The 21,851-nt window shown below is 36.5% G+C and overlaps 1 protein-coding gene across 2 annotated transcripts; it reads right to left on the bottom strand.

Annotated features, from left to right (window-relative positions):
- Window positions 1–3,568: 3,568 nt before the first annotated feature.
- On the bottom strand, window positions 3,569–9,785 carry LOC18429300 (hydroxyproline O-galactosyltransferase GALT5). Of its 2 annotated transcripts, XM_011623241.3 has the most exons (8): window positions 9,643–9,785; window positions 8,224–9,111; window positions 6,393–6,625; window positions 5,665–5,955; window positions 5,273–5,401; window positions 4,985–5,158; window positions 4,445–4,552; window positions 3,569–4,216 (listed from the first exon to the last, which is right to left on the bottom strand). In XM_011623241.3, exons 2-8 carry the CDS (start codon window positions 9,101–9,103, stop codon window positions 4,010–4,012), a joined length of 2,022 nt encoding a protein of 673 aa, XP_011621543.1. In that variant the 5' UTR covers window positions 9,104–9,111; window positions 9,643–9,785; the 3' UTR covers window positions 3,569–4,009. The 2 variants fall into 2 exon arrangements, with proteins under 2 accessions (XP_011621543.1, XP_088717423.1); XM_088861297.1 differs by lacking the exon at window positions 9,643–9,785 and having other exon boundaries at window positions 8,224–9,433.
- Window positions 9,786–21,851: the final 12,066 nt, after the last annotated feature.

The following is a 21,851-nucleotide window of genomic DNA, read 5'->3' as shown; positions in this document are numbered from 1 at the left end:
CACCCAAAAATTTATCACAATTTGATTTGTATAAAAAGATTAAAATTTAAATAGCGATATGAATTCTACCTACATTATTATTAATTATAGGTGTTAAGTTATTGGTAGCTTTTTCCATCTCTCTCTCTCTCTCTCTCTCTCTCTCTCTATATATATATATATATATATATATATATATATATATATATATATATATATATATATATGGCAAAAATTTATATAGAGCCCAGGCTCTAAACAATCAAATTTGAGCCTATCTCAAAAATTGCACTAGAAGAGGTTGTTTTGATATCCAAATATCCTCAAATTGATTATCTCGGCATCAAGATGCATTGACATGAGAAAAAAATGGATTTCAAGTTTTGGAAATAATGCATTTTGTATTGCATTTTTGGACCGTCAATTTTCAAGATTTTCAAGTTTTCATAGATCTATCGATCTACATTATTTTTGAATCTTTAAACTTTATAAATAAAGATGAAAATATATTTTAAGGCTATCACATATATGTTCAGTATTGAAACTACATTTCTCGACACTATTGAAGGTAGGTTCTAATGTGATTGTTTAGAGCCTAAGCTCTATACAAACCGCACCATATATATATATATATATATATATATATATATATATATATATATATATATATATATTGGTGTATACCTTTAAGATCCTCAATATTTTTGGACACTTAGATACCATTATCTTATAGTGCAGTAACTTTTTGTTTAGGAGTATTTTAAGTAATTAGTTAATAAGAAAGTAGAAATTCCTAATAGAACCAAAGGCATTTATTAACAATAGTCAACAATGACATCACCGATATAATGTGTGACATCACCTACAAGATACATTAATTGTTTTTTAATTACTAATAAAATGTCATTATTTTATTATAAAAATATCCATTCTACCTTTCTAAATGATAAAAAATACCCATACTTGAAAATTTTTGTATTTACAATTCAAGAGTATCTACATGTCCAAAAATGTTGAGGATTTTAAAGGTATACACTACCAAGTGATGTACAGTAACAAACCCCCCACACACACATTAACAAGCTCCCCCCCACCCCCAGACATACATTAACAAATCCCCCTCCCCACACACATATAAGAAAATTTCGCATTTCTACATTTGCGTTCCTCGAGGTATAAAGCATCTATCTTAAAGATGGATGCAAATGGGTAGTCCATCTAAAAACAATTGAAACTACTGGTCCAAATCTTTTCTTAATAGAATTACTATTTCTAATTTTCAAAATTTATTTATGTGTTTACATTCATGATCTCCATATTAGAGATTACATGTCCTTAAAAAATTAAGTCCAAAAATCCATCTCAAAAATAGACTTTTAAAGGGATTGTATACTATGAGACCATTTATTGTTAGTACAAAGAGGTCACACTTGGTACTAGCCATTAGATGTCAAATTGGATAGCTTGGAGTATGTAACAAAGTTCAAAAAATTATTTTTTTATCTTGGAGTCTAATCAATAATATACTCACAACTATCCGATTTGAAATTTAATAGACAAAAATAATTGTGGCCTCCTTGTATTAAAAGTAGAGGGTGCGATTTGTATAGAGCCAAGGTTCCAAACAATCAAAGTAAAGCACACCTTCAAATAGTATCGAGAAATGTGATTTTAATATTGGAAATCTTTGTGATAGCCTTAAAATATATTTTTACATTTAATTATAAAATTTAAAGCTTCAAAAATATTATAGATCAAGTATATATATGTATATATATGAAAACTTGAAAATCTTGAAAATTGACAATCCAAAAATGCGTTACAAGATGCATTATTTCAAAACTTTGAAATCTATTTTTTTTTCATGTTTATGTATGTCAATGTCAAGATGATCAATAAAAAGTAAATGATTTCTTTATATACTTATCTAAATTAAATAGTAATTCGTTTCTACATGGACGTATAGAAACCGTGTCCCTTATATGAGAGAGAAAAAGGTGAAAGGCGCATGGGGCGGAGGGAGATAGAGCGAGAGTGAAAAAGGTCAAGGTGTATGGGCTTGGGATGACGCCTTAATTGCATAATGGGAAAAGGTGTGCCACGGCATCGGCATTGAAATGAGAAATGGCCCTTTTTGAATTGGCAGCTGCAAACCGTCCGATTTGCGAGAGATCATCAACTCTGTCAGCCATGTATGTACCCATACGCAAGCGGGGTGAGGGGATGATTCCCAACACACACCCCAAAGGCTCATGCAATAGTATAAATTTAATGATCTAGATAGAATTTAATGACCTAAATTGAATTGGGACGAACAACCATAATTATATTTTATTATTGAATTTTAATTTTTTTTTGCTCTTGAAAAAAAATAAAAACACTTAATAAAAATATTTAAAAATAATTCATAAATAATAACAAAAATACCTTTCAAAGTTTTAGTGGTTTTTTGGAAATTATTTTTTATACACTAACGTGGTCACAATAATTTTTACCCATCAAATGTGAAATCTGACAACTTAAAGTTTGTCCAAAAGTTCGAAAAAAAATTGTATGAATATTGAACTACGTCAATGAAACACTCATAGCCATCTAATTTCATATCGGAAAAGAATCGTGACCTCTGTGTACCAAAAGTGAAGTCTTAATATATACTTTTTCCTTTCTTTTTTGTTCTATTTTAGTTATTTTTTGATCTATTTAAGTTGTGCTGTTTCTATTCATTGTTGCTTTCTCTCATCTCTTAGGTTTTGCACAACAATACGAGTGTTTTCTTCTCTCATTTCGTAAACAAAAGGATCAAGAAGGCGTAATGTGGGTATCAAACGAATCATATATCCTAGGTAACTCATGTACCTAATGTTTCTAAACCTTAACTACCCTGAGTACCCTAGTCCAAACTGATTCTAATGTTGCTGGATTCTTATTTACAGGATTAAATGGAAATTTTGTCTTGTACTTATGAAGGTGCCCTCTCATCCTAACGAAAACAAGTAGATAGAACAATGAGCTATGACCCACTCAAATGTATGTCTAAAAGCACAAGGAATGAACAAGTTTGTTGTAACGAAAAACTTGAGGAATCAACATCAAGCCATGACCCTTTCCGAGAGGTAGTTGAGCAAAGCAAGTGTCATAGTGTTGGAATTTGGGATAAGTAGGCCAACGGCCCAAAATGCAAGCTTACAAGCATGGTCTTACATGATAAGTACACTTTTGGGATCACACAGTATGTGTAAATGGTCTAGGCCAAAAATACTAAGTCTTGAAGAATTGGGAATATATACAATAAAATTATTTTATTTTAAGTCACTATCATTATTTACCATTGATTTTAAAATCAGGTAGGTAGAGATCTGCACAAAATCCAAAATAAAATTTTTCGAATGTTGTGACACTTTCATTTATTAGATTTCACGTCGGCTGAAATTAATTGTGAGTATACAAAATAATGGTCTCATAGCATACAGTCTTCATTATTTCATGGCCTGATGCATTCCCATACTGATTCCCATCAAGTTCAACACCTTAAGAGGATGGACCACCTACTAAAGAAGACAGCAGGACGACACCTCAAAGATCACCAATGTAAACTGGAAATTACTTGACTTCTATTTATCATAATGAAAAAAAGGGGCAGAGCTACAATTTCCAAGGATGCCATGGACTAAGAAGCCATCCAGGCAAACCTATACCTCTTACAGTCCACAAACTAAGTGGTACCCAAAAAAAAAAAAAAAAAACAGAAGAAAAGCTTCTGAAACTTTTGCTATCAAGATCACAAATCTGAATTTCAATTCGACTTCGAGTAATTCCTCCAAGTTTCTTGAATGGTTTCTTGCTCATGGTTTCAACATTGACTTCTTACTTGCAAAATGTGATCTTTGGTTCCTTCCATTGAAGAACGGCAAGAAGCAATAAATATGAATGCTCCTAGTTGTATCGAGTGATGCCAATAAAGATCAGATTACATCACCGGAAAATTTACAAAGGCTTCTAAAACTACAAAACTCGATGCAATCATGGATGGTCATCTCATGTTGCAGCATTGAGCTTTGCCACTCTGCAACTTATTCCACATGCACAACATCTGCCGTGGCGACTGGTAGTGGGCAGTGAAATAATCATCTATGCACCCAAATTGACAGTACTTGAAGTCATGAACGTATTCAACTGGTCTTGAACTATTGAATTGCTCAACCCACATCCCCATGCTCACATCTTCCATCTTAAAGAGCTGCACCATCATCACAAGAATCAACATCATGGTCTGCTATTTACAAAGAGAAACAATGGGGAAAGCCGCTGTCCGTAGGATCATCACCATCCCTCGAAATCATAGTTTCTCCTCTCACCATCACTGTCTATGACTTCAACCAATGGAGATCACCCAATGGACTATGGTTTTCCCATAAACCCTTTGATTAAATTATTCTTTTTCTTGACAGTGAACAATGAGACTTACCCTCAGTGTCTGCTTCTCGAATTCTGACGTGATAAATTCTGCAATATCTGCTGATACAACATATCCGGGGCCATTTGCATATGGTGGGTAATCTTCTTCAAGCCATTCCTATAACACAAACGCCAGGCAATCCGATTGAAATATGAGCAGCAACTAACAATTTCTTGTACAAATTTCATAGCAAGTAATTGAACTTTACAACTGATCATACAATGCCCATAAGAAAAAGAAAGGCTAGTAAGGGAGAGAAGATTGGTTCAGCAGTCACAGAAATGCAGAAAGAAGGATCCCAGGGTATCACATGGAACAGGCAAAAGCAATTTGATGCAGGGTTTCTAGGTTTTGTCAGCAAAACGTTTACGACCAAAGAAAGACAAATCAAAAGGAGAAATGGCAGTATTGTACACGACAATAACTGCTAGAAGCTAACTGGCATACTCCACAAGTTAGAGGAGGTCTAATCTATTGAGTAAAGCTAATTGCTTGAAGAGAATAACAGAGCCAAATGTTACACCAAACAGCTGAGACTTAGGTACACACCTCATATGTAACAGCCCATTTTCCAACTCTGAGGGGTTTGTGATAGTAATTCATGTTGCCAATGTACAAGCTTCTATCGCTTGGCACTTTCTTCACTTCCTTAATCACAGAATTGACCCTCACAAATGTGTCATCATCACATTTCATTATATACTTTGCAGATAAAGCACGAACCTGCATGCAAATCACAGATTTTATCAACAAGATGCAATAAGAATGGCTCTTCTGAGCCAGAAAACAAATCTGTGCATTTACATTAGGGAGAAGACTGATGATATATTAACTCACCCCATATTCACAGATAGCAACAGTTTTTAAAACCACGAGGTCATAGCTATCCATGAATGGCACGATAATGATATCTCCAAAGTACTCTGCTTCCTTCTTGAGCTCAATATTCACTTCTTTTCTGCCATGCTGACATGTCAAAAAGAATGAAACATGAGATGAAAAGTAAAAATGTGGCTGATAATATTGCATCTTTCTCTTTCTCGAATATGGCTACAAGAATTTGGTTCTATGCAACCATGAGAAAAACAAACACACAACAAGAATGCTTCTTCATGGCTAAAGATCTCCTCTTTCTTTTTGAAAGAACGGCTAGTCGAAAAAAAAAAAAACAATATTTCGGCAAGGGGGAAAAAAAAAGAGAAAAACAAAAAGAGCAAGCTGCCCCTCACCAGTGCAACGAAAAAACGAGCTACAACTCTTGATGATCTAATAACCCGGGATTGCATCCAAGACTTCCTCACCGCCATCCGCTCAGCAAAGTGGTTGCCAGCAGAGAGGATACCAATGAAGAGATCCACAGGGCCCTCCGGAAGAAGTGGGGCCTGCCACCTGCTCGACATTTCAAGATGTCTTTGGGGGGAGAAGCTGGGATGTGTAGTAGGAAGAGAAGCAGCAAAGATGGAGTGCACATCAATATCACCATTCAGTGACAAGCCAGTTGCATCCTCCAAGACAAATCCCTGCCCAATTAACATGTTGAGAATGCATTAGAGAGAGAGAGAGAGAGAGAGAGAGAGAGAGAGAGAGAGAGAGATATTTTATATTTGGGAGAAAAAATGCTTTGGACACCACAAGGAAAAGTATATCACAGTCCAATGGACTATGAAAACCATAGTCCATCTCTATCCAACACTGTCCATTGCTTCATCAGTTGGTCTATATTTGGGAGAAAAAATGATTTGAACACCACAAGGAAAAGTATATCACAGTCCAATGGACTATGAAAACCATAGTCCATCTCTATCCAACACCGTCCATTGCTTAATCAGTTGGTCTGACATGACCCATATGGGGTATGGTTTTCCATAATCTACTTGGACTATAGAATACCTTTTTTTCTAGATCAAAATCAATCAGCAAGAATTGCAAGGAAGAAGAGATCAAGATATTCACTCACAGTGCGATATGGGAAAGAAGTGACATGCCTCCCATCTACATTAACATGGTAACCTTCCAATCCAGAGCTGAGAGTGAGCACAAACAGCTTTTCTTCAGCAAAGGGATAGGGCCAGTCAATTGTAACTTTCTTTGTGCGACCAATTAAGCGGTTTAACCACCAAGTCGTCTTTGACTCCTCCGAGTGGTCATCGTCATCTCGAATCCACTTTTCACATTTTACTTGTACGTCAACTATTCATTGTCAATAAACATAATCAAGAAGAGCTCCAAGGTAAAATAAAAAAAAATAACCTCTAAAATATCAATCACACAGTTACAAACGAAGCAGCATTAAGCAATGTGCAAAATATCACAAAAAAAAGGGAAGACCAGTTGATATTTCCATAGCTCACTTGATTCCTTCATATTTTTTCTGTGTTGTTATAAGAAAAATTTACTTACCTATTATTTTAAGTCAAATTTCATTAAAATAACTTTTCAATCAGATCAGGTAGGCTAGAAATGGGGTAGGCCATTCCCATAACCAACAGTAATCATCCTAACTATACAACACCTCTAACCTTCAAACAGTAAACTCTCGACTGTAATTTTACATGGAATCCAGCCAAGGGTGAAACATATAACCTACACATTCAACAGATTTTTCCATTTTTTTCACTTATAATACTCGTACCCCCCAACAAAGCTTCATTCAACAAGTAAATTTCAAGAACAAGCTAAACTAATTTCAATTTTATGCCATCATTTTGATAAAAATCAAGATACTTATTTCATTTCAACCCCACCAATTCAACAAAAATCAAGGAACCAATTTCAGCACAAAACCGTCACTGTTCTAACAAAACTCAATCCTCCTCAACAACCAGTCAAATTACTACACCGATTAGTTAAACTTAGCTTCACAACCACCAAAGAGAAGGTCTAAATAACAAGGTCGCTCATATCAGTTTTGAGGCAGCAAGGGGCCTGTTGAACTCGGAGATGCTATCGTTTACAGCCTTTAATAGTCAACTTAATTGTGGAGAACTTAGTTTTCTGGAGAATGCCTCCATGGAAAAAAACTAGTCCCGTTCCAAAAAAGAAGGGTAACCAGATATTTAAATCCACTAAAAATGTGGGATCTCTGGCATCAGGTGGTTTTAAAGCCTCACCAATGGAAAACAAAGTAACCCTAAGTCCTGTTTGGTAACCAAGAAAAAAGTAGAAAACGACATGTTTTCTCAGTTGCCACATTTTCGCTTGTTTGGGAATGGGGAAAAGCATGGAAACGTGGAGCACCACATTTCTCCAAGTTTCGACGCTTTTCCTCAATTTTGGGGAAAACTACAGTGCAACCCAAGGGTGCGCTTCCGATTTTTCAGGAATACAGGTGAGGGGGTGCAAGACCCTCCACACCCCCTTTTCACCTTCTCTCTCTCCTCTCAATCTATTCTTGCCCAAGCTCTAGCCCGGCTTTCTCCGTTTTTTCACAAACAGGTTACCAAACAAGGGTTCTCAACTTACAGCCAGGAGTTTTCTACTTCTACCTTTTCTTCAGGCTTCCAGTTTCTTAGAGATTCTCCAGGAAAAGAGCTTTCTTAGTTGCAAAACAGGTCCCTAAGCTCTAATGAATTCCACAACAACAATAGTGAAATTGAACAGCAAACCATCACTTTTAATTGAGAATGGCATCATAACAGTGAATTTTCACAGAGAAGTCCAAAGTTTAAATCAATAATGCCTCCATAGTAGTGCTTAAGTAATCAGTCACAGTCAATAAAAAGAAACCAAATTACCATCTCCATGAAGAAATGAAAACCAGGTAGAAGGACAGAGAGTAGAAAACATACCAGTTTCTTCATCGGCTCTTGATTTCCATCCCTCACATCTTAATGCCGAACCCCATTGCATTCGATAACACGTGTTCTGCTCAATAACAGGCTTCCCACTCCAATCACCCTTTAACCTTGGATTGAGGTGCAAAATCCTCGGAGGGTCCTCACCATCAACTGCCTTCAATCCCTGCAACTCCAACATGAATTGAGAAACCATCAAAGACTTAGACCCATCCTTCAATGTCGAGATTTTGGGGTCGTTCTCTTCGTGAGCCTTATGAGGCCTACCCACTAATGTAATGTGAGAACCAAGTGTTAATCCACAAGGAAGAAGCAAAACCTTCCTGTTCTTGGATTCGAATTCAAAACCAGTCAATGAGATAGAGTGTGGGCAACTCTCTTCCTCCTTTCTCTCTCTAGAAATCTCCTTTCTCTCACTAGAATCCTCAACCTTGTGATTCTCCACCTCTCTCCAAACCTTCTTACCAATTCGACGAGCATCATTCGCCGACCTTTGAAGCTCTGAGACCCCACTTGAACGATTCATGGAGTCGAGGGGCAGCATAGAAATCACACCAAAAGACCTAATTTTTCTGTCAGTTGAGGGCTGGAGGGAGGCTTGAAGGATCCTATCTCTTGCTGGTCTAAGCGGGGCAACTTTATTGTCTTCGAGTCGCTGGCGAAGAGTGGTGTCGAGGGGATGAGAGAGGAGGAGTTGGGGGGCACGGAGAGGGTCAGAAATTTCATCAATTCCCTCTGATGAGTGCTCGGCATTGAAGAGCAGCGGGACCTCAACGCTCATGAAGAAGAGGTAGAGAACGCCAGCAATGAACAAGGCCTGCAAAAACTTGCTCTTGATTGGTAACCCTAGATCCGCGAACTTGGCCTTCTTCATCTTCAGTTCTGAAAAGGACCCAATTGAGATCCCCTCTCAGAAACCCTAATTTTAGCGCCCCCAATACCAGAAAAGTGCGAAGCCTATGCTATAGGCAACGGCAATTTAGAGAGAGAAAGCCAAAGAGATGGGTTTTTCCAAACGACCATGCGCCTGAAGAACAGAACTGCCAGTTGTATGAAGAAAGAAGGTGGAGGGGGAGGGGCTCTCACGCCAACTATCAGCCCCCGAAAACAACAGAACTGCCGGCGTTAACAGAACTGCCGGAGTTCAAGTCTAGAGAGAGAGGAAAAGTCGGTTTTCTTCTGGCAACTACTAAACGCTGGCACCAAGAGGGGTTTTTATCGTTGTCATGAACTGCGCGTCGATGGTCTTAGAGAGAGAGAGAGAGAGAGAGAGAGAGGGAATTAACAAAGACTTGGTGTTGGTGGCAAGAGAGAGAGAGTTGTAATGGAAGACTGAGAGACAGAGAGAGAGAATTAACAAAGACTTGGTGCCGTTGGCAAGAGAGAGAGAGAGTTGTAATGGAAGGGACTGACCTGGTTCGTGTTAAGGTGGGCGCTGGACCAGCACCACCGCCTCCTTTTGGGGAGGGTTCCCTCGGAAAGTTCGCCCCTTTGATCTCTCTATTTTTATTTTAATAAGAACAAACCTTTTGATCATTGCCCTGTGATTCTTTTCGTTTTTGAAATCGCAATACGATAATTTATACCGGAGAAATATTCCTTCCATAATTTATCCAAAAATAAAAAAACGAACATTACAGCTTCTATTTCGCCCTTCTTTCTCTATCTAAAACCAAAACACAGTAACAAACATTACAGCTTCTGTGTCGCCCATTTTTCTCTCTGTAAAAAGAATCTCAAAAGTTAAGTCGACGGTGATGGATACTTATGGTTACATATCTCTTCTATGGTCATATGGATCATAGTAACTTGCCCTTTACTAAATGGTTAATAACAAGTAACCCACCTCTCATATTTCCCTCTCTAAATTTATCTTGTCGTGTCGTCCTTAGAGAGTCCATGTGGAACGTTAGACGATGCACCATTTTCAAACGGGCTTGTCTCGCTATTAACGTTTGGCGCCCACGTGGCAACTTAGTAGTCATTGGCTGCCACGTCTTATCCTAAGTCGTGGGTCCTAGCTCTAGGTCCCTACCTAGCTCCTTTGGGCCGTTGCTCCAAAAAAAAACCTCAACCGCGTCCTGCGTCTTCCTATCATTCTCAAATCTTCAACAAAACATTTGGTAAGTTTTTTTTTTTTTTTTTTCTATAAGGGCTCTGTTTTATTAGAGTCCACACGCTAAACAATCACCTTCAAATAGCATCCGGACATATGATTTCAATAATTGAAAATTTTTGTGATAGCCTTTAAAAGAATTTTCATCTTTAGTTATAAAATTTAAAACTTAAAAAATAGTGTAGCACATCTATAAAAACTTGAAAATCTTAAATATTGACGGTCCAAAAATGCGTTACAAGATGCACTATTTACAAAATTTAAAGTCTCATTTTTTTCTGACGTCCATGCTATTAGCGTATATATATCTATATTAATATATGTCATTATGAATACATATTGAGATATGAATATGTATGGGTATATATCTCTTGGGTGTCTCTTGATTATGATAAGATAATCAATACATATTGAGATATGTATATGTATGGATATATATCTCTTAGGTGTCTCTTGATTATGATAAGATTAATTAGTAGTTATCCATAAGCGTTGGTATTTATCTTTAATTGTTATTGGCTGTATATTTATACGGGTCTTGTATATTTTTTATTAATCAATAAAAAAAGAGTTATGTGTAGTATTCTGAAATAATCTTCCATGAGAGTTTAATGCCCAAATATATAGAAATACATTCGAGATGATCATTTTAAAGATATTTGAGCATCAAAACAACCTCTTCTAGTGAAATTTTTGAGGCTGGTTTTAATTTGATTGTATAGAGCCTCATATCTAAACTATTCCATATTTAAAAGGAAAGCATTTCGGGAAGAACCATTCTTTTTTTTTGTGTGTCAAGCTAACAAAATTCCCATGGCTTATAATTGTTGTTTTTTTTTTTGGAAAACTAACGCAGATATTTCCTATTTTTTTTGTATTTAATAATATTATTTTATTTTCATTTATGATGAACATTTTTAATATTTATTTATTTTTTCAAATACTCCCAATTCGGAACTCCAAATTTTGAATAAAACTGCTAATTGGCTTGGAACTGAAGTTGTATTTTGGAGTTTCGGAGCGGTCTTTACCGTAGATTGTAGAACATGCAATAGATTGTGGAAAACTGCTAATTGGCTTGGAACTCAAGTTGTATTTTGAAGTTTCGGAGCGGTCTTTAGCGTAGATTGTAGAACATGCAATAGGGGTGGTTTGGAACTTGTGCCATCTAACCGTCTCACAATCGGAAGAACGGTTTTGAAGCCTATGTTCTCGATTGCGTGGCGCACTTGTTTGTAGAGTGAATGACGGAGTCAGATTTGAAGTTCGCACGAATCATTCAAACGGTGGGAGCTTCAAGCTAAGCTATGAGCTGGTTGGTTTACTAGCTCACAACTTGAAGCTCCAAACCAATGTTTGTAAAATCGAACAGGAACGGTTAACCGATTTTGAGGTTAAGAGTGATTTGAATCGAAACCGGACTAACCGAAGCATTTAATCAATATTCACAAATTTTTTTTTATTGAATATATATATATATATATATATATATATATATATATATATATATATATATATATATATATATATATATATATATATATATTCTCATATTCATCACAAAAAACATATTTTTATAAATATATATATTATACAACATTAAAAACAATTATCACAAAAAAAATATCAAATTTATTTTTCATTCAATAAACCATAAAATCCCTAAAAAATCCCCAAAATCGACCTCCAAATTTTTGTTTTGTTCTAAAATTCGTTCATTTATTTTATGCAATCAATAATCTCACACAAATATTGTTTATATATATTCTCATATTCATCACAAAAAGATATTTTTAGAAATATATATTATATAACATTAAAAACAATCCTCACAATAAAAATATCAATTTTATTTTTCATTCAGTAAACCCTCAAATCCCCAAAATTGACCTCCAAAATTTGTTTTTGTTCTAAAATTCGTTCATTTATTTTATGCAATCAATAATCTCACACAAATATTGTGTATATATATTCTCATATTCATCACAAAAAACATATTTTTATAAATATATATATTATATAACATTAAAAACAAAAAAACCCTAAATTCCTAAAATCGAGCTCCAAAAAACCCTAAATTCCTAAAATCGAGCTCCAAATTTTATTTTTGTTGTTAAAAAATTGTTCTTTATTTATTGCAATAAATAATATTTGTCAAATATTGTCTGAAATATCCTAAAAAAGCTGCAAAATTGAGAAAAAAATTAAAAAAATTTGGGTTTGGGTTTACCTTGTCTGCTTCAGTCTCAAAATCGAGCCTCAAATCGCTCCATTTCAATGAAATAAGGAGTCTTGAAGTAGATGTATTTCTGTGATCATTAAAATCCCCAATTTTTTATCGAAAAAAACTGAAAAACCAGGCCAAAATCAAAGGAATGGCGATTTTTTCATAAAAAACTCAAGAACACCAAAAACGCACCAAAAATCGCCAAAATCGATCTAATCTTGGAGTTTTTGATTCAATATTGATAGATTTATAAAAGATTTGAAGGTATAGTACAATTATTGAGCAAAAAAAAAAACAAAAAAATGACAGAAAAAAGCATCAAAAAGCTGCAAAAACTGGCGGATCATGGGTTGTGCTCAAATAACGGGTTACAAATAATGGTCGTTATTTGTTGTGCACCGTTTTTTCATTATATCGCCCGATATAACGCCAGACTAGACTGGTTTTCACAGAACCGGCCGGTTTTGTCAAAATTTAGCCGGTTCAAAGCCAAATTGGCCGATTTTTTTCAGGATGCTGTGTTTTTTTACTAGTACACTAAAACCGGACCTAACCGGAATCACCACTCCATCGGTAGCGAGCTAACCGGCCGGTTCCAGTTTCGGTTCCGACCAGCCGGTTTTTCGAACATTGCTCCAAACCAATCTTTCAATAAATAAAAAAAGGGGATTGTATACAATGAGACACTAGATGATAAAATTGATTACAACTATCCTATGTGAAATCCGATAGCTTGGTAGCAGTGGCAATGGGTCCGATGTGAAATTTGATAGTTTGGTAGTAGTGGCAACAGGTCAGGCTAGGTTAGGGTTGGGTTGGACCTGGACCTAAAAAATGATATCAAACCCGAACCCAAAGTCACCAGACCCGGACCCAAAAATATAGTGTGGAACCCAGACCCGACGTAAAAATTAAATAATATCTATGTGTTTAACTATATTTAAATATATTTTATATATTGGGACCTATAAAATATGGTCGGACCCGGACTCGAATAGTGTTCGGGTCCAATTTTTAGACCCATACTCGAGCCCGGATTGGGTCTACCCCCAGGTCTCGAGTTGGGTCTTGATCTATTGCCACCTCTATAGCTTGGGTGTGCCACAAGGTTTGAAAAAATTTCTATTAAAGTTTGAGCTTGGTCAATAAAATAAATTCAACTATCTAATTTTATATCTAATGATCCAGATTAATTGTGACCACCTTGTACCAAAGATAAATGGTCTCATTGTATATTTTTCCATAAGAAAAACACCGTGTAGTAGAACTTGAAATGATGATCTATGGTATTTTGAGAAATAAAAAATAGATATAAACCAAAAATATGATAATAAAATATTCTTTAAAATTACATATAAAATTAAGAGATATAAACGTAAATTTCCCATTTTAATTAAGAAATCAAGGATTATCTCTTTTGTGAGTTATGGATGAAACTTCCATTGAAACACGCGGCTTTTATGGACACGGCATAGAGCCTCAGTGGGCCCTCAACGCAGTTACTTCTCCAACGGAACAGGGGAGATATCCTGTCTTTTTCAATGTACGGCATTGATTAAGAGCAACATTACGAGGAATCTGAACCGTCCGAAGTAGTTTAAATCTCCATTTAAATGAGGGAAGTAAGTTCAAGATGTTATGGAAAGCATTTTTATAGGTCCACAAGGTTGGTTTAATGAAGGCGGCCGTCCCCTTGTTATCTTGCAGCTTCAAAAGAAAACGGTTTTATTTGAAGTTTGAAGTTTGAACACTAAATTTCTTTACTGGTGTGTGCCTCGTGGGACTACCAAATTGTAGGAAGAGAAGACTTATGTGTCTCTCATTTTGTCTCATTACCGGTTTGACTTCCATTTAGTTTTACTCGTGTTAGATATAGCAAGAATATTTGCTTTCTTTTTCTAGTGCCAAGGTAGAAAACAAGAACCACACTGTACTGTCCTTGTGTTTTTGTGCAGAATTCATGAGCTAATCCTGACCATAATGCGCTAGTCCTTGTGTTTTTTTGTGTGGAATTCAAAGTTTATAGGCAACTCTAGACAATAAGAATCATACTGTTCTAGTCATAGCCATACTGAGTTGAGTCGAATCATTGTCGTTGTTGATGGCTTTAACAAGACAAGAAAGACTGAGGAACTTGAAACGCAACTATGGGTTGGGTTTATGTCATATCAAGGAGTGTTTGATTGTTGGAAAGCGGAAGCTTTCGAGATCGCAGCACTCCTCGTGTGCGTTAAATGGCTAAGTATTATGCTGTTTGAAAAGCTGTTACCTCCTGCAGCTTCCAAAACAATATTAAACGACACTGATTTGGGAAGTCACACTTCCATTGTAGCCCATGAAACTTGTAGCTCCCGAGATTGGCGGAAAAGGCAGCTTTGTTAAGTACATCTTCCACTCAAACACGCCCTAAGATATTGATGTAGATGATTCGTGCTGAATTGGGTGCGGAGAGGGTTGCGTATGGTAGAGGTTGATTTTAGGATGAAGTGGCATGGCATTCGAACTATTGTTTTTCCTCACCCATTTAACTAAGAAGCTCTTGTGTTTCATTTCCCCACATATGGGGTCTTTTAATTTAAACAAGATTACAAAGATGATCCTCTACTTACAACCTCGCCGAAATGGTCCAAAAGTCCATCCCTTCGTTCGCCAAAAAAATAAAAAAAATAAAAAAAAATCCATCCCTTATATGTTAGGGATTATCAATTATGAGACCAGTAATCTTTGTTATAAAGAGGTCACAATTAGCCATATCTACTAGATGTCAAATTATATGACTTGCAGTGTGTCATGAAGTTTAATAATTATTATTATTTAACTTTGAGTCTAGTCAATGGCACTCTTACAACCACTCTATTTGAAATATGATGGACAAGAGGGTTTGTGACCTCCTTATACCAAAAATAAATGATCTCTTTTTATAATTTTCCTTTATATTACAAATATGTTAGTAGTTTAAAGGTGCAGGTGCTAATCATGTACTTTTAAGCCCATTAACGTTTGGACGGAAACTTCCATCCAAATAAAGGGTAAGGTTTTGGTAAGTCGGCCGACTCATCTATTTATATAAATTTTCACTCTAAAATCCATCTTGAAGACTGATTTTGGATTAAAAAAATTAGTCATTAAGAATCTTAACCATGGAGATTATGAATTAAAAAAAAAAATAAATTTAAATAAAAAGTAATACTTTTTGATGTACTTTTTGATGTACTTTTTAACACGGTCCATTTTAAGTTTTCCACAGCCATATTTAAGATGGATGTGATGGATGTTCGATGCATCAAGAGATGCTGATGTTGAACTACGACGCTAGATGCTTAAAGTACTTTTCCACCAAATGATTTTAAGAGCTTGACCGCACGGATAGTTAATGAAAAGGAATTAGTGAGGTAGGGGCCTCGACTATAAATGTGCGGCCCCTGGTCATATTTCCCATTTTGAATGATTGAAGACCCAAAAATAACCAAATCTATCTTCTTGACACCCAACGATCAAGTTTTATTAAAATATGTGGAAGTACGTTATGATGACCCAGAGAAACATGTGGTTTTTAAACCAATTGAAATGACTCAAGTATTTCGCTATTCATACATTGTTTAGTTACTTCAACTATATTTATACTACATTATTAAGCCAGAATTAAAAGGTAGACATGTGAAAGTAAAAATGGCCTTAATTCGATAGAGATAGTATGAATACCTTCTCAAGGGAAGAGAGAGATAAAATACACATTTATTTTGGAATAACTAAATAAGAGTGAGAATGAGTACACATGAGAGAAAGGAAGAGGGTAGGCACACAAGAGAGATCTATGGATCTATTTTAATAATTATATATTAATATAATATCTTTTGTCGCTATTAATATAACGCTATATTAAAATATCATAATAAAATACAATTATTTCAATAGTAATAAAAATATAATATTAATATATTAAGATAATGATGTAATATTGTAATAAAAATATATTTAAAGGATGTGGTTTGTATAAGGTTGCAACCTTAAACAATCCAAGTAAGGTGCACTTCCAAATTTTATCATAAGATGTAATTTTGGTGTTCAAAATTCTTAAGATGACCTTATAGTCCATTTTCATCTCTAACGATGAACTTTTAAACTCCTAAAATAGTTCAAATCAAGTACATCTATAAATACATAAAAATCTTGAAAATTGATGGCCTAGATAATATGTTGCAAGATCCACTATTTTTGGGACCTAAAATCTTGATTTTTTTACATATTCATACTTTTGGATGTCGAGATGATCAATAAGAGAGCTTTCCAACATCAAAACAATCTTTTTCGATGGATTTTTGCTGTGCACCTTGATATTACATTTTAAAGTTGCGACCTTATATAAACCTTTTCCAAATTTAAATGATCACTACTTCAACAATAAATATTTTAAATAATAATATTATAATATAATACTAATATAGTAGTAGTGATATTTATATATAATAATAACTAGGGATTGTTTACAAAGAGACTATTTACCTTTTGTATAAGGAGGTCACAAGTATTATTGTCCATTAGATTTTAAAATGGGTGGTTGTAAGAGTATCATTGATTAGATTTTAAAATGGGTGGTTGTAAGAGTGTCATTGACATATAATGAGTGAAAATAATTATGACCTCCTTATACTAAAGATAAATAGTCTCTTTGTAGACAATCCCATAATAATATTAAGGTTTGCATATTCAACTTTTGATTTCCACAAAATGTCAATTCCACCTATTTAGTTGGAATTAATATTTTTAAAAATTTAGGTTAAAATAAGAATACATGACTCCTCACGAAAATATCAATTCTGTCTTTAGAAGGAATCAAGCAGGTAAGTTTGGGGTATTTCTATGGAAATGTAACTCCAGGGGTCCCGTTTCCAGGGAACCAAATGAGCCCTTATGGTATTGAAAAATAAGGAGCCTATAATTGGGCCAGAACAAACGGAGTTCTAGGGTTATCGCTGAGTGAAAAATGAGGAGTTTGTTTTTGGAGTTATGTTGGAATTCTCAGCCCGTATGGTGTACTTCCAGGGGTGCACACTACGTACTTACATTAACCCAACTCGAAAGGATTTTTTCTAGCTGTAATTTTAGTATCCAACTTAAAACCAGGAGACGCTCAACCATAAAAAAGTTGAATAATCCTTGGTGTTTATTTTTGTTAGGCTAATATGGGGTGCCATGTGACTTTTTTATTTTTTATTTTTTATAATTTTATTTTTGAATTGAGGTTATCCAACAAGGTCACTAAACATATAATTTGGAATTGTATACTATAAGATAATTTATTTTTTCTTATTGAATTGAGGTTATCCACTTAGATACTAAAAATAGAATTTGGAGTTGCATACTAAGATAGTTTATTTTTGGTACAAGAAGATCATGATCATTAAATATAAAATCCAGCAGCTACGTATGTGACTAGGAATGTGTGACAAAGACCTAAAAACCTTTTTGGTACTTAATGTGGTTAATAACATATAGCCAACATTCAGATTTCGCATCTGATGGCACATAATGACGTTCTTATACAAAGATAAATAATATATTTGCATGTTGTATCTTTGTGGAAGCATACCATACCGCGATAAATCTTAGTTGTCTAGAGAGAGAAAGAGTTTCCAACCGCAAGAAATGGTGATCTCTCTCTAACCTCCTTCCTCTCATTCGACGGTTGCTGTTGTTCAGCACGCATCGCAAGCTTTACATCGTTCTCCATCAGTTGCAGAACACTGTTCTCCAACGGTTGTGAAACACTGTCTCCATTGGTTGTTGAGCAAGTATTGCAAGCTCAACACTGTTCTCCATTGGTTGCAGAACACCATTCTCCATCGGTTGTTGAGCATGCTCAACACCGTTCTCCACTGGTTGCAGAACGCTGTTCTCCATTGGTTGTAGAACATCGTTCTCCATCAGTGCGGAGCAACTGGTATTGCAGTGAACATCACGCTACAAAACCATATCAACATGGCTATGTCAGCAAAGAGAAGAACCCCCATGGCAATAGTCATCCATAATTTGTTGACTACCATCATCAACACACCAAGCGCCACTTTTGCAGCCAAGTTTACAACACCCATTGACAACACCACTTCGAACACTCTCATTTCTTGATCTTCTTGTGTTGCAGCGAGCATCATGAGATAAAACTAGATCAACATGGCTAAGTCTACAAGGAGAAGCACTCCCATGGCGATGACAATGATAATCATCTAGAAATTGGTGACTACCAACATCAACAGACCAAGCATCACTTATGCGGCCAAGTTCACGATACCCACCGGCAGCACCACTCGGATCAGGCTCGTTTCTTAATCTTTCGATGTTGCAGCAAACATCACGTGACAAAACCAGATCAACATGGCTAAGTCTACAAGGAGAAGCACTCCAATGGCGATGACAAAGATAATAGTCCAGAAATTGTTGGCTATCATCATCAACACACCAAGCGCCACTTATGCAGCCAAGTTCACGACACCCACTGGCAGCACCACTCGGATCACTATCATTTTTTGATCTTTCAGTGTTGTAGCAAACATCACTCGACAAAATCAGATCAAAATGGCTAAGTCTACAAGGAGAAACAACCCCATGGCGATGACAATATAATCATATAGAAATTGCTGACTACCATCATCAACACACCAAGCGCCACTTCTATAGCCAAGTTCACGATACCCACCAGCAGCACCACTCGGATCACTCTCGTTTCTTGATCTTCCGCTGTTGCAGCAAACAATACGCTACAAAACCAGATCAATATGGTTAAGTCTACAAGAAGAAGCACCCCCATGATGATGACAAAGATAATCATCCATAAATTGTTGACTACTAACATCAACACACCAAGCGCCACTTCTGCAACCAAGTTCATGACACCCACCGGCATCACCACTTGGATCACTCTCTTTTCTTAATCTTTCGGTGTTGCAACAAACATCACGTGACAAAACATGATCAACATGGCTAAGGAGAAAAACTCTCATGATGATAGTAAAGATAATCATTTAGAAATTGTTGACTACCATCATCAACACACCAAGTGCCACTTCTATAGCCAAGTGCACGACACCCACCGACAGCGCCACTCGGATCACTCTTGTTTATTGATCTTCCGGTGTTGCAGCAAACATCACATGACAAAACCAAATAAACATGGCTAAGTCTACAAGGAGAAGCACCGCCATGACAATGGCAAAGATAATCATCAAGAAATTGTTGACTACCATCATCAATACATCAAGCGCCACTTGTGCAGCCAAGTTCATGACACCCACGACAACACCACTTGGATCACTCTCGTTTCTTGATCTTTCGATGTTGCAACAAACATCACACGACAAAACCAAATCAACATGACTAAGTCTATAAGGAGAAGCACCCCCATGGCGATGACAAAGATAATAATCTAGGAATTGTTGACAACCTACATCAACACACCAAGCACCACTTCTGCAGCCAAGTTGACAGTACCCACCGGCAGCACCACTCAGATCACTCTCGTTTCTTGATCTTCCGGTGTTGCAGCAAACATCACCCACCAAAACTAGATCAACATGGTTAAGTCTACAAGGTGAAGCACCCCATAGCGATGACAAAGATAATCATCCATAAATTATTGGCTACCATCATCAACACAAGAAGCATCACTTCTGCAGCCAAGTTCACGACAGCCACTAGCAACACCACCCGGATCACTCTCGTTTTTTGATCTTTCGATGTTGCATCAAGCATCATGCAACAAAACTATATCAACATGGTTAAGTCTACAAGGAGAAGTACCTCCATGGCGATGGTAAAGATAATCTTCAAGAAATTGTTGACTACCATAATCAACATACCAAGCGCCACTTCTACAGCCAAATTGACGACACCCACTAGCAGCACCACTCCAATCACTATCATTTATTGATCTTCCGGTGTTGCAGTAAATATCACATGACAAAATAGATCAACATGGCTAAGTCTACAAGGAGAAGCAAACCCATGGTGATGGCAAAGATAATCATCTAGAAATTGTTGACTACCATCATCAACCACCAAGCGCCACTTCAATAGCCAAGTTCACGACACCCACCGGAACTACCACTCGGATCACTCTCATTTCTTGATATTTCGGTGTTGCAACAAACATCACGCGACAAAACCAGATAAACATTGCTAAGTCTACAAGGAGAAGCACCTTCATGGCGATGACAAAGATAATCATCCATAAATTGTTGACTACCATCATCAACACCAAGCGCCACTTCTGCAGTCAAGTTCACGACACCCACTGGCAGTACCACTCGAATCACTCTCGTTTCTTGATTTTTCGGTGTTGAAACAAACATCACGCAACAAAACCAAATCAACATGGCTAAGTCTACAAGGAGAAGCACTCACATTGCAATGACAAAGATAATCATCCAGAAATTGTTGACTAGCATCATCAACACAACAAGCACCACTTCTGCAGCCAAGTTCACGATACCCACTGACAGTACCACTCGGATCACTCTCTTTTATTGATCTTCCTGTGTTGAAGCAACATCACGCGACAAAACCAGATCACCATGGCTAAATCTACAAGGAGAAGCACCCCCATGATGATGGCAAAGATAATCATGTAGAAATTGTTGACTACCATCATCAACACACCAAGCGCCACTTCTGCAGCCAAGTTCACGATACCCACCTGCAGCAACACTCGAATCACTCTCGTTTCTTGATCTTCCGATGTTGCAGCAAATATCATGTGACAAAACTAGATTAGCATGGTTATGTCTACAAAGAGAACCACCCCATGGCGATGATCAAGATAATCATCCAAAAATTGTTGACTACCATTATCAACACATCAAGTAGTACTTCTGCAGCCAAGTTCACGACACCCACCGACATCACCCCTTGGATCATTATCGTTTCTTGATCTTTCGATGTTGCAACAAACATCACGCATAAAACCAGATCAACATGGCTAAGTCTATAAGGAGAATCACCCCCACGACAATGGCAAAGATAATCATCTAGAAATTGTTGACAACCATCATCAACACACTAAGCATGACTTGTGCAACTAAGTTCCCGACACCCATCAGCAGTGCCACGCGGATCACTCTCGTTTCTTGATCTTTCGGTGTTGCAGCTAACACCACATGATAAAACCATATCAAAATGGCTAAGTCTATAAGGAGAAGCACCCCCATGGCGATAATAAAGATAATCATCCAGAAATAGTTGACTATCATCATTAACACACCAAACGCCACTTCTGCAGCCAATTTC

The sequence above is a fragment of the Amborella trichopoda genome, chromosome 3, assembly GCF_054954075.1.
Source record: "Amborella trichopoda isolate Santa Cruz 75 chromosome 3, AtrichopodaSantaCruz75HAP2 v2.0, whole genome shotgun sequence".
In the NCBI taxonomy this organism is placed as follows: Eukaryota; Viridiplantae; Streptophyta; class Magnoliopsida; order Amborellales; family Amborellaceae; genus Amborella; species Amborella trichopoda.
Note: the sequence above shows the minus strand (reverse complement) of the source record. Positions and strands in the feature narration are given on the sequence as shown.